This window comes from Neomonachus schauinslandi, chromosome 2, assembly GCF_002201575.2.
Source record: "Neomonachus schauinslandi chromosome 2, ASM220157v2, whole genome shotgun sequence".
NCBI classification, from domain to species: domain Eukaryota; kingdom Metazoa; phylum Chordata; class Mammalia; order Carnivora; family Phocidae; genus Neomonachus; species Neomonachus schauinslandi.
In genome coordinates, this window is record NC_058404.1 from 52,968,988 (window position 1) to 52,982,869 (window position 13,882).

At 54.6% G+C, this 13,882-nt stretch overlaps 1 protein-coding gene across 2 annotated transcripts in view; it reads right to left on the reverse strand.

The window, feature by feature from the left end:
* Positions 1–13,882, reverse strand: part of CTSB (cathepsin B) — a 19,905-nt gene that overhangs the window by 2,330 nt on the left and 3,693 nt on the right. Inside the window, exons 1-8 of one of the 2 annotated variants that reach the window (XM_021698777.2) lie at positions 12,805–13,143; positions 5,488–5,638; positions 4,448–4,533; positions 3,446–3,560; positions 2,455–2,573; positions 1,517–1,602; positions 1,089–1,232; positions 412–528 (exon numbers count right to left, since the gene is read on the reverse strand). In XM_021698777.2, coding sequence (XP_021554452.1) covers positions 412–528; positions 1,089–1,232; positions 1,517–1,602; positions 2,455–2,573; positions 3,446–3,560; positions 4,448–4,533; positions 5,488–5,613 — 793 coding nt within the window. In that variant the 5' untranslated portion in view covers positions 5,614–5,638; positions 12,805–13,143. Of the gene's footprint in view, positions 1–411; positions 529–1,088; positions 1,233–1,516; positions 1,603–2,454; positions 2,574–3,445; positions 3,561–4,447; positions 4,534–5,487; positions 5,639–12,804; positions 13,144–13,882 lie in introns of those variants that run through there. The other variant, XM_021698776.1, reaches the window with a different exon arrangement.

The window sequence follows — 13,882 nt, forward strand, 5'->3', positions numbered from 1 at the left end:
GTGTGTCTGTCAAATAAATAAAATCTTTAAAAAAAAAAAAAAAGCGCCGGCTTTATAACCTCGTCTTGCCAGAATCCTCTCCCTTTATCCAATGACGTTTCCTAAGAGCAGAGAGCGCTGAAGAGTTCGAGGTGGCAGAACGGAAAGGAGACAGCAGAGGTCGGCCACAGACTGCTCATCTAGAATGGGGGCGTTTCTAAGGCAGCTCTCGGGCCAGGGGCTGTCGGGTTCCCCGGGGTGGATCCCACAGCCAGGTGCTTCCTGCCCCCCCCCCCCCGGCCCCCTGAATGTGAGGCGTGGTCTGGGACTTCGCCAGCACAATCCGACGTCTTCCTCCGCGATCCAGCCCTGTGGGTCCCCCCGGAACCCACACCTCCCCGGCCCCCGCTGCCATGAGGGGGCAACACGCACCAGACTTGTACATCAGGAAGTCGGAGTACACGGTGAAGGCCGCCTCTACCGGGCCGTTCTTGTAGATCTCTGCCATGATCTCCTTCTCGCTACTGGACACACTGTAGGAACTGCATCCTGGCAAATGAACCAGCAGGCGGAGGGGGGGGGCGGTGAGACGTGCCCCCCGCGGCTCCATCTGTCAGCTCTTCACTGACTTACGGGGAGCTGCCAGGTGAAGACTGCGTTTGGGGACTCGTCCAGCCCAGGGGCCTGGGAAGGCTTCCCTGGGGAGGAATGAATGATGGCGCCCGACCGGGAAGCGGAGATTGGGGGGGCGGGGCACAGCTCTGAGGCGGGAGGGCCGGTGAGCACGAGACCCCAGAGGAAGGGCAGAGTGGTGCCCAGAAGGTTCTAGGCCAGATCACTCCCCTGTAAAACGAGGGGCCTGGTCCCTCCAACCCTAAGGGTCTGTGACCAACACATCGGGGATCCTGGGGCCGGATTCTGCATGGAGACAGGCAGAAAACGCAGTGTATTGCTCCCGCTGACAAGACAGTCAGTCAGGACCTTCCTTTCTCCCTCCTGTGTTCCTGACTCCAAGGGTCGACTGCCCCGGCCTCTCCCTTCCTCTGGCTCGGGAAGGGTGTCAGCGGGTCCCCGGCCCTGGGGTGCTGGGAGCGCGGGCCCCACCTTACCATAGTGCTTGTCTTCTTTGTAGGACGGGGTGTAGCCGGGCTCGCAGATCTTGCTGCACTTGGGGGTATCCCCCTCCCCTGTGCATGGGGGCCGGGAGCCGTTCACGTGGTGCTCACAGGGAGGGATGGAGTAGGGTCTGCAGCCTGGGGGGCCAAGTAGAAAGGAAGGGATCAGTTGCCAGTCTCTTCAGAAGCCCTCTGGGGGCACAAGGGCAGCACCGACGGGAACAGGAGGTCAAAGGTGCAGCACGAACTCCGTCGCTAAGCCTGCCCTGTTCTGCCCCGGAGGGGACCGCCTGTTTCTACCAGATTGTTCAGCCTCCTGCCCTCAACGCTCAACCCGCACTTTATAATGCAAGCGGAGACCATTCTTCCTCGTGGCTTATAAAATCCAGCTAGCCAGAGAGAGGCTGAGGGCAGACACTCACCTACATGAGATTCATAGAGCCCACCGGAAACCAGGCCTTGTTTTGTCCAGAAGTTCCAAGCTTCAGCAGGAAAGCCCCCATTACAGCTAAGAAAAGAGCCACTCTTTAAATTCACTGTGAGAGAACTTCTAGCTGCTCCCAGGCCACACCACCTGCTGCCAAGGCCCCAGGGTCGCTTACGGATCCACCAGGGCCTTCAGCAGCTAGCCCAATAGCTCTCACGGGTCCCCAAGAAGCCCACTTCACCCTCCCTGGGATAGTCACCTCTTCCGGGGAATCGCCCCAGCTCCTGGGCCTGCCCACCACCCTCCCCAACAAGACAGAAGGACCCCCGTGTTCATGTCTACCCCAAACCAGGCCGTCACACAGATTCTCAATCAGCACGCTGCAATCCCCTGGTGTTTTAATACACACGACGCTAATGCCGGGAACTGGGCGGATCGGAATGAGGTGAGGCCTGGATGCTTTTATTTAACTCCCAGGTATTTCTACTCCGTAGCCATATCCGAGAACCATGGCTGTAAAACCAAGGCCAGAGCTGGCAGAAAAGCAGGCACCCACAGTGGGAATTTAGGTTCTGTGACCAAGCTGGGGGCCCATCATTCTTCGTTACAGAAACGAGGCCCCATTACATTTCCCTGAGCAAGGAAAGGGAACAGGATGACAAAAACCAGGCCAGAGATGAGAAGTTCAGCCGCATATTCTGAGACCATCTCTGGTGTGCTCGCACCGAACCACCCACACCCAGCGCTGCGGGCTCAGCCTGGCTTCAGGCGGCTCCCGGAAGGTAGCAGTCACACCGGGGCCTGCTTCCAGACTCCCTCCGCCAGCTGTCTCAGCAAAGGACGGTTTGCTGACCTGGAGTACCACTCCTGTCCTCAGGGAGGCCTCAGCCTGGGGGCTCCAGGTGCCATCCCCAGGGGCCACTTCTGACTCACCCGTCCCCACACTGGTCGCCACAGCATGTGAGCATGTCCTCGGCAGACACCTCCACATTGACGTGCCCATTGGTGCGGATGCAGATCCGGTCAGAAATGGCTTCCACGGCCCCAAATGCCTGCGGAAACAAGCCCCACACAGGTGAGCCCCACTCCTGGGCCGTGGGCTCTGCCAGCCACCCCAGCGGAGGACCACAGTGGACGCCTCAGACCTTCTTGGTGGCTAGTCTCCCCCCACGTCAGTGAGGGTCCTGGCGCTCGTGTGTGTCTTTAAAGCGGGAGACCAGTCCGCCCCAAATCTTTACGTGCGCACTCAAGTTCGTTTTTAAAACGTGGGTTGTTGTTAACATAAAACAGCTCACACAGAGGACAAATACTGTACGATTTTACTAACATGAGGTATCTAGGCTGGTCGGCAAGAGACAGAAAGTAGAAGGGTGGTTGCTGGGGGGCTGGGGAGGGGGGATTAGTGTTTAATGGGGACAGAGTTTCCATTCTTACAAGATGGTAAGAGCTCTGTGGATGGACCCCGGTGACCGCATTTCCGATAACGTGAATGTACTTAATGCCACCGAACTGCGCTTAAACATGACTAAGACGGTTAAATTCATACCATGCGTACTTTACCACAGTTAGAAACTAAATTAAGATAGCTCATTGATACGGATGGGATACGTCTTCATGAAGCAGAGCAGAGCTCAAAACTACTGGTATCTGCTGACGGCCTGGGACAGCGTGTCCAACAGGGAAGTAAAAACAGCTTCACCACCCACACACGTGCCACACCCAGACTCCATGCAGAGTGCTTTGCACATCGACTCTTCCACCTAGTTCTCGCAATAACTCATGACCACAGGGATCTTCATGATTTGTATGTTGACAGAAATGGAGACTCAGCAAGTTTACGTAACTTCCCTAGTCACTCACGGCTGGTCGGACAAGTGCCCCCCGCCCCCCATGCTCGGGCCCCTCCCAGTCAGCAGGGCCTCACCCAGCAGGACCCACAGGAGCCCTGGTCTCGGATCTCTTTGATGGTCGGGCAGTTAGGCCACTGTTCCCGGGAATCGAAGCTTTCAGGCAGAATCATGTTCTCGGCAAACCAAATTCTAGATAAAGGAAGGCCTCCATGACAAACTTGCTGAGCAGGGAGCCCGACGCAGGGCTCGATCCCAAGACCCCGGGATCACGACCTGAGCCGAAAGCAGACGCTCAACCAACTGAGCCACCCAGGCATCCCCAAACTCTCATCTTACAACCCTCCCCCGTCCCCGTAGACATCAGCGACTGCCGGCTGGGCCATCACGTGGAAAGGGAGGCACAGGAAGGATAAGCTGAAGGTGACATCTGCAGAGATGTCCCCTGGGAACTTTACACAACCAAACCAAACCAAGAACTCTACCGTTCAACACATCTTCTCGTTCCCTGTGCTTCCTTCTAGTCTTATTTTATGGGATATTTTTCAGGAGTTTGGCCACAAGATCCACATAACTGTGTTTCTTACTCCCCTCACCCCATCCCGGGTCTGCCCAGGGTCCTCACAACATTTTTAATATCTTCCCCATTGTGTGATGTCCCATAACTACTCCATCCACATTGACAGATATTTCTAATGCTTCCTCTAAGAGTAGTATCTACTTGAAAATGCCCCATTACAGAGTTCTCTAGAAAAAATGAAACATTAATGGCAGATCAGATGGCTTTTCTTAGAGTCTCCTTCAATTATTCAAGACTGGATCCAGCCAGGTCATACAGGACAGACCCAGGGCCCTGCCCACTGGCCTCTGAGACACGTCGAGAAGCACAGTAGGAAACACGGCACTGGGGGCTGAGCCCTGTCAGGCAGAGTCTCGCAGCTCCGGGAGAAGGGAGACCTCTGGATGCCAAGGAGGCCTTCTTACTCCCTCTTTCCCGCGGTCCCAAACACACCCCTGCTGTTCGTATGGCAGCGCGGCAGGGGCAGCACTGTATCCACCCCCAGGCAGCAGGCACTCACCTCTGGGGCAGCTTCGGCCCACCCAGGAAGGTGCCACATAGCTTCCTCAGGTAGCTCGGGTCCACATTGTGGAAGTTGTGTCCAGCCTGGAAGAGAGCCCCAGCCACAGCAGTCAACAGAGGGGGTGTCCAGGGCTGGGGGGTAGATGAAGGCCTGACAAGGCCAGGGGTCCCGACCAGCTCAGCAGAGCAAGGGGACTTGGGGCATTGCTATAGAACAAATGCATCCCCCCAAATTCATGTTGAAACCTAACCCTCAAGGTGATGGTACCTGGAGGTGGGGCCTTTGGGAGGTGATTTGGTCATGAGGGTGGAGCCCTCATGAACGGGATTAGTGCCCTTCTAGGAGCCCCAGGAGAGGTGGCTTGCCCCTCCCACTAAGGAAGGCCCTCCCTAGAACCCAGCCATGCCGGCACCCTGAAACTGTACTTCCAGCCTCCAGAACTGTAAGCGATGCATTTCTACTTATGCACCACCCAATCTGTGGTACTTTGTTACAGCAGTGTGGACGGACTGAGACAGGCACCCCTCACAGCAAGCGAGGCCCCGTCCCGAGGGAGCCACCCGGGGCGGGGCGGGGGGGAGCGGGCGGGCACGCAGCTCCCAGACCACTGGGTATCTTCTCTGATCTGCTACATTTGCTGAGGTCAAGAGAAACCCTCTGCAGCCCTGAACATGGCTCATTCTTCGTCTCTTTATTCCTGCAGTCCCAGGCCTCGGGGGCTGGGCAGAAGCAAGGAGCTGCCCGATGAGCCTTAACAATTACCATGGTGGGGGAGCGAGGTTCAGGGTCCTCCTGGCTGTGAGCACTTCCAGAGCTCGTTTAGCCCCCATGCACCACCACGCACGCGTGCGCAGGGGGAAAGGAGCGGGGAGGAGGTTGGCACGGTCCGCAGTGGCCACGACTCTCAATCAGGCCGACTCTCCGGGACGGACGGTCCTCTGGGCCACGGCTGCAGCAACCACCCTCGGGAGGCGGAACGCACCAACCGAACCCCTGTGGCCCGGGCGCGCACAGAAGCGGCGGTCCCCACAGCTCACCTTCCACGTAGTGTTACGTCTGTTAACATAGCTGACCAGCTCATCCGACAGCGGCTGGAAAGGCGGCCTGCTCTGGGCACCAGTCAGCACCACCAGGCAGCCAAGGGTGGCCAAGACCTGCCACATTTTGGAAGCTGGATCTTCGATTCACCTAGAAAAGACAAGACATCAGGATACTTCAGTTCAAGTACGTAACATACACAGGGGTGCCATCTCAGGCAGCATGGTTCTGGGGCCAGAAACAACTCAGGGGCTCCATTTCTCGGTCTCCTCTTTGGAACTGTGTGGGTGTGGGGGGCAGAGAGCCCTCGAAGACCAACAGTGCCCCTGGGCTCCCAGGCCCCATCTCAGCAAAGTCCCAATCTGTGCCCGTAGCACACAGGGCCGTGCTGTGGACTGAATGTTCGTCCACCCCAGCCCCCCACCCAAATTCATGTTGAAATCCTAACCCCCGTGTGATGGGATTAGGAGGTGGGGCCTTTGGGGGGGGTGATTCGTCATGAGGATGGGACCAGTGTTCTCATCAAAGAGACCCCAGGGAGCTCGCTCTCACCTTCTGCCATGGGAGCACACAGCCAGAAGGGGACCCTCACCTGACCGTGCCGGCACCCTGGCCTCAGACTCCCACACTGGGTCCCAAACTGAGAAACTTCTGCTTAGCAGCCACCCCATCTGTACTGTTCTGTCGGGAGCCGCCCAGGGGGCTGAGACGGGCTGTGTCCGCGTGTCCTCCAGATGCCCCGGGGCCGGGACAGAGCAAGCTGCGGGCAGCTGGGCCTCCTGGGCGCCCCCCCCCCCCCCGCCCCGGCCGCTCTCAAGCCGGGCTCACCGTCTGATGGCGCTGCTCACTGGGTGGCCGGCGGCCATCTCGGGAGCTGCGGGGCTGGGGCCGGCACGGCCCTGCTGTCCGTCAGAAGCCCAGGGCCCAGGCCCCAGGCAGCACGGACGCCTGCATCCGCAACCCATCAACAGACCCAGATCTTCGGGCTAAACGGGGGTTCAGGGCCCTCCCTGCTGTCGCCCAACTGCCTCTCCCTGCGTTTGTCGAGCCAAGTTTGAGACTCTTCCAGGTTCGTGCTCTGAGACAGGAAACAGTCTTGGGTGATTAGGTCCCAAGTGGAGGACCACCGAGATAAGAAAAACGCGAAAGAGAATCTACTTCCCCAGCCACACTCGGGGCATAAGACAAGCCAACAGAGGCCAACGAAGCCCAGGATGTGCCAGGCTCAGTAGCACCAGGGGACAGAGCCAGTCTGTCCAGTGGCACAAGTCCGGGACGTTCTCTGGTTTTTCCAGACGGGTCTTTCCAGGAAGGGAAGCCATCACACCAGTCCTTAGATCTCAGACTGGCTTGCAAGTCAGGAGACCAGCCCCGCCTCTGAACCATGCTCTTAGGCAAGGAGCTCTAATGAAAGCAAGCAATATTCCAGGTGCCACAGCCCCGGGGGCCTTGTGGGACACCTGTGTGGGGAGCAGGGGTGGAAGGGGGAGGGTTTCCTGTCCCTGACCCCAGCGGCTTCCAGAGGGACCCACCTCCTCCCAGGACACAGGGTTCCCGAAGATGCACTGAGCATGCAGCCTCCCACTGAATTACAGTTGAGGCAAGACTTAAACTTGACTGCTGCTTAAGCCAACAATTCATCCCGAAGAATAAAGACGTGACAACAGCAAACAGTTCTGGAAAAGAGCACGGATGGAGGCCGGCCCTCTGGGGTAGTCAACATATTATAAAACCCTGGCTGACACTGGCCCAGGAACAGTCTGATCAACAAAACAGACCACTCTCCATGGGGGGATTTAGCTTTCGTGGCACAGGTGGGAGGGGCACCGGCCCGTTTCAGTGGATGACATTTCGAAAAACACAGTAAGGCTGAATCTTTACACAGGAAGTGTTACACGGAACAGGGATCTTAAGTAAAAACAAGCTGTATGAAGAAAACAGTAAATGCACTTTAAAAAACTGTAGTATCAGAGTGAGAACCACCTATGATTGACAAACAGAACTTTAAAGGGACAGTGCTTGATTACAGGAAAATAAAGCCTCTTTTTCTAGAAAAACAAAACAAGATAAAAAGTGGCAAACTGACAAAATAGTACTCCCATATACTTAAAGCTTCATTTCCTTAATATGCAAAAGGCGCTTAAAAACCTGAATAAAACCAGAATAGAGAAATGGCAAAAGGACACACAATGAATTTATAGAAAAAGAAGTACAGGGAGCCTGGGGGGCTCAGTCGTTAAGCGTCTGCCTTCGGCTCAGGTCATGATCCCAGGGTGCTGGGATCGAGCCCCACATTGGGCTCCACGCTCAGTGGGAAGCCTGCTTCTCCCTCTGCCTCTGTCTCTCTCCATCTCTCATGAATAAATAAAATCTTAAAAAAAAACAAACAAAACTACAAATGGCCATCAGATATCAAAAGATACTCAAGTAGTTGAGATTAAATGAAGGACTTGCAAAGGCTGGGCGGCTGGCTGGTTCCTGGCGGCGGTCAGGAGGCAGAAACGCTGGGCTGCTGAACCCCGGCGGTAAGCACAATCATGGAGACGATACCCGGGCCATTTCTATAAATTTTTCGATCTGTACGCCCTTTGGCTCAGCAATTTGACATTTAGAAATTTATCCTACTGGCCTCAAATTCAAAGATACAGGTATACAGATGTTTACTAAATATTCTCTGTATAACGAGAGACCAGAAACAAAGCCAAGTGTCTAATAACAGAATAACTGTTATGTTACAGTAAATGATTAACAGAACAGAAAGCGGCCATTCAAAATGAACTAGGTGAAGTGAATCATACTGTACGGATAAAGTAAATATGCCCAAGATACATGTAAGTGGGAAAAAAGCAAGTAGCAGATGAGTCATGGTAAGCATGTGAGCCCATGAAGCAATGTACATGCCTATTACCGTTACCACATGCAAAACATCAAAAAAACCCCAAAAACGTGAAAAGTAGTATATGTGGCGGGGAGACTTATTTTTCACTATCTTTTTTAAAAAAATTAAATGAACATATTATATTCAAAGTTTTGCTCTTTTAGGGAGAAGAGTAGCTAGGGCTACCCAAAACCCTGAGCTCCCAAATGTACTTCCAGTTGATTCCTAGTCAAAGTGAAGCATTCTCCTAGTGACTTTCGGCTCAAAACACTTAACCTGGGTGCCTGGGTGGCTCAGTTGGATAAGCGTCTGCCTTCGGCTCGGGTCATGATCCCGGGGTCATGATCCCGGGGTCCTGGGATCGAGTCCCGCATCAGGCTCCTTGCTCTGCGGGGAGCCTGCTTCTCCCTCTCCTCCCCACTTGTGCTCTCTCTCACTATCTCTGTCTCTCTCTCTCAAATAAATAAATAAAATCTAAAAAGAAAATTAAAAAAAAAAACCCCACTTAATCTTCTTGTTTTCAGTGACTCACGGGGAGGCTGGTGCTCCCATGACCATGTCATGGACCCACATGGTCTCCCAACTGTTAGGTAAATGTCTCGCTGTGTCCTCACACGGTGGAAGGAGCAAGGGAGCTGAGGTCTCTCTCATAACATCTTCTGAGCAAAGAAGCAAAGAAGCAAAGCAGTCGGGTTCCCTTTCTTTATCTGGACACCCTCCGACTTACACTGGGCACCTCCACATTTTCCCACGATAGGAGAACCTAGCGGGTGAACACTGGAGGGTACGCTCTGGGCACATGGGTGTTCAGACCCATGCCAGGAGGGCCAGGCCTGCTGACAAGCCCGCTTGAATCACACGTGGGAGGGTCGCCCTCCCCGGCTTTCACCGTGACCTGTGGGAACGTGGTGGGGTGCTAAGGCAGCCCCATGTGAATGCTCCCTACAGGTCATAGAGGGCCATCCCCAGGTGACCCCCGGGGGCTCTGCCACCTGCTGAGATGTTAAATCATGAGCAAGTGGAGAATGGGAGCAATTCCATGATAACGTGGACTTGAAACAAGCTTTCTCTGGTTTTTCTAGTGGCAGAGAACACAGGCACCACCCATTTCCCAGACGGTTCTCCGTTTCTGGGCCAAGGGCTGCCATGGCCACAGCCAGGCCGACTTCTGAGCCCTGCCAGGCCCCCGCAAGTGAGACTTTCATGCACTTGCCCTTCTTCTCTTGGTTCCACAGGTCCTCCTCCGTACTTCCTGTCAACGTCATTCTCCCCATCATAACCCTGCGTCAGGGAGACCAGGGGCCCCAGTGAACTGCAGAGCCATGAGCCTGGAGGGCGGGAGCTCAGCTTGAACCACTGACTAAAAGCCCCCCTAGCACTGAGCACTTGGACAACTCTTCCTTTCAGCCCAGCATCCCAGGGCTGTGGCATTTGGGAGTAAGTCTGGATTGGGGTTCAGGTAGTGAACAGCTGCTGTAGCCTATGGCGAGGGCGAGCACTGGGCTTGGAGTCAGGAGACCTGGGTTCAGATCTTCTGCTTACTAACTGTACACCGTTGAGTACCAACCTGCACTGAGCCTCAGTGTCACCAGCTGTAAAATAGGGCTGATGACCTTTCATTTCTCCAGGTGGAAGTCCAGGGCTCCACGACGGCACCTGCTCTATAGTAAGAAAGCGGCGAAGGGCTGCTCGCTTGGGCACCCTCCATTCCCAGGTGCCACCCACCACCCTCCTTTCTCCCCTCCCTCCCCCCTGCCTCTCCCCACTGCTAGCCTGTGCCAAGTAACTCCAGTCCACTCCAGACCTGTCCACAGTACCTACCTCTACATCATAAGAGTCTGAATTAAAAATGAGGTTTGAACCTCAACTGACCTCCAACTGGGCTTCCATTTTTAGAGCCCAGGAGACTGCTGAGCTTTCTCTGGCTAGAAGGGACAGACGCAGATATCCCGCGTCTTCCTGCATTCGCAGGAACCGTGTGCAGTGGACCAGCGACAGCAACTGGCTAACGCAAGCTATGCGCCCAGCAAGCTGGCCGTGGGTCCTACGGCCTTTGCTGGAAACACAACCAGCTTTCGCTTCCCCTCTTTGCGGCGAACACTTCCCGTTTTCTCAGTGTTGTGTTTTGTGGTTTTTTTTAATTACAGGACAGAATGAACAGAAAGTCCTTATTCTGTGAGAAAAGAAGGGCCCAAACTGGGTAAGAAGAGTGCAAGTCACCAGACCCGCTTGCAGGGCGTGGACACCGTGGAGGGAACAGCTGTGGGCAGATGGTACTTCCAGCCCTCAGGCAGCTGGTCTTCCTGGGTGGACCCCTCTGGCCCTCTGCCAAGCCAATCCCTGGCTGAACAAGACAGGCTCTCACATTTCTTCCCTCTCCAGGCCCCTACAGCACGACAGTTTCCATGGAAGCACATCCCACTGAATGCCAGGTGGTCAGCTGATCCTATTAGCCGCCCCCCCCCCCCATATCATAATCACTCCCCAGACTACTCTGAAGCCATTCCTGGGACTACTGTGGACCTTGGGACTCTAGAATGAAATGGAATGAACGCAGGGGCTGATGCCAAGTTGCAGAAGGCTTCGGTCCTGATATTCTCTAAGGACATGGAATCAGTTTGGGCTGCTGCCGAGATTGATTTTTACCAAAGCTTCCTTAGGAGGTTGGAGAGCCCTCAGGAAGACTGGATTCTCAATCTGTCCCAAATCTAAGGAGACAGGACCTCGGTAGCTGAAATTTCCAAGTACGCCCAGCTGCAATCTTCTGGGCCATACAGAAACAGATGAATGGGTGTCCGGCACGGCTTTCATGCCCTCCTCCGCTCGGCCCCGCCCGCTGCCGGGGTTCATGTACTGCGGGCCCCCCTTCACAGCTGGCTCTAAAGGACCAAAACCCAAGGGCCTTGTTTTTGCCCAGAGCCACGGAGCAAAACCGTGCCCTGCAGATCATCAGCAGAGCGCCTGCAGACGAGGGGGACGGTGGGCAGGCAGGAGCACCAGGAAGGTCTAGTGGGACCTTGCTCTTGCTACAGAACTCGGTTGCAACGTTCTCTCTCACATTCACGGCAGCGGTTCTGGAAGTTTCGAGCCCTTCGGTGCACTACCTACACACCAGAACTAGGCAGCTCTTCATTTCTTCCGACAGCGACTTGTCGAGCGACGCCTCCGCGGTGGCTGACACAAGCGCCTTCATCTCAGACATGCTCCACTCGAACTGAAGGCGACCTTGCCTCTGAGTCTGAATCACGGCCTTGATGTTTCCTGTCTCTGCTCAGAATGGAAACGCGTCCAGCTGCTTCATGGCTTACAACCTTCAAATTAAAAATAACAAAACCAAAAGGGCTCCCCGTCGCCAACTGTCTCCTTAGAGCTGTGAGGATGAACGGGCACCAGCTGGCGTCTAGAGCCAGGCTCCCTGAAGCTGAACGCCCCCAGGCAACTGCTGTGTGACCCAGAAAGGGCAGCCACTGCAGTGTGGCTCACAGCCCTGCAGGTGCCAGGGGAACCAGGGGAAGCAGTGAGAAGGCCCCACCCGGGAGCGTCCGGGTGGCTCAGTCGGTTCAGCGTCTGCCTTCGGCTTGGGTCATGATCCGGGATCCTGAGATGGAGCCCCATGTTGGGCTCCTTGCTTAGCAGGGAGTCTGCTGCTTCCTCTCTCTTTGCCCCTCCCCCTACTTGTGCTCTCTAATAAATAAAACCTTTAAATTAAAAAAAAAAAAAAAAAAGGAGGGTGGCCCCACCTGCCTCACTCACCCACGTCAACAGTTTAGGCCATTCACAGGTACTCCCCCTGCTGCCCACCTGCCAACCATCTGTCCCCAAACCGGGGAATTCCCACCGGGTTGAGCAGGGCAGGCCTCCTCCAACTCCTCTCCCACAGTGCCTGGAAACCATCTAGTTACAGCGCCCACAAACGGAACACTGCTTAAGATCAGCCACAGCAGCCCACATCCCGCAAACAGGAAAATTACAACCTTGGGCTTCAAATAATGGACCCCGGGAAGGCCCTTGGCAGGTGCAAATTTTTGTACTGTTGAGAAACAAGAATTTGGGCAAAGTTCTGGAAGCTTCTGCTCACCAGCTTTGCTCACAGTCTCTGATACTGACTGATACTGAGATGCTAAAGGGGGCATTACATTCTCAAGTCTCTGTTTCTAAAATGGGCATACCGCCTGGATTCTGAAGGACCTTAGGACTACTTTATACAAGCTTGCACAAATCCTTGGAGATTTAAACGAGATTAGCGTTCCATGCCTCCCCAGCTCACAGGAGCACCGTGGCTCTAATTCGACTGCAGGCTAGATCTCATCTCCCTGCGGGATGGCTGGGTACTCAGGTGGCTGAGACACTGGCAGTGACAAAAGCAAGCAACAGAAAGGCGCTGCCTCCCCAGCTTGGTCCAGGCTCCTCTCTCGAGGCCCCACGAAGACGTACTCACCTCACGAGGCTGCTGGGAGATGGAAGGAGATGGTCTTTTCCAAAATGCCTTCCACGCAGCACGGCTTGTAGTAGGCAGTCCTGACGATGGACTGCCTGCCACCAGGAAATGGCTGTGTCCTCACTGGTGAGGGGAACACACAGCTCTCTACTCACAGGCCGGGCGGTCCGTGCCATCCCAGGCTAATTTTTTTTTTTTATTCTCAGAAAAATGATCATCCCCCTACTTTTAGCAACAAGTCCTTAAATACTGGGGTTCATTCTGCTATCTTGCCCACCAGAACAAAGCACTCCCAAGCACCCACAGGGCTCAGTGGAGGAAAAGATGGCTCCCAGCTGATGTCTGCTGATGCCTCAACCCCAGACTGGCCAGGGCTCCTGGCTGGCACCACCCTCCCAGGGCTTGTGCAAGCCCAGAGGCTGCGTGACTTGGGTATGTGTAAGCACACCCTGCCCAAGCCCAGGTCAGAGGGTCACGGAGAAGCCCAGCCCCTGCTGGGTCTCTTGGCAGAGTAACTCGGATGTTCTCGCAGTGCTTTAGACTGGATCAGTTTACTGGTTTGGGTGATATCTATCCATCCTCCTCCCCTTACCCTTGCTAGTGACTAGGTTATCTTGATGGCCAGACTGAATGAATTAGGAGCCTGGTAGAGACAGATAACACAGGCAGGCAGCTTCCTCGGCACCCCGCAGTCTGAAAACAGTAATGCTGGGAAAGGACCTTTGGTCTTGTATCGAACTTCTGTTTTATAGGTGAGGGATAAAGTGGTGCCTGAGAAAACGCCAGAAGCGCGCCCTGAAGAGTGTATCTGAGTAGGTACGGACAATTACCAAGAGATCAAACTCTAAAATTCCACCACAATTATTTTAGCGACCCCTGTCATGTCACAAGCTTTCAGGAGCCTCAGTGTTCTCATCTGTAAAGTGGAAGAGTCAAACTGCACTACCCAAAATTCACATGCATTCTGAAAGTTAAAAAGAAAAAAATTAGAAAAGGTTATCTAATTGCAGAAGTCCAGATACCTGTTTGGATCTAAAGAAACCTCGGTGAGTTCTAGCTGTTAACAAACACATTAAAA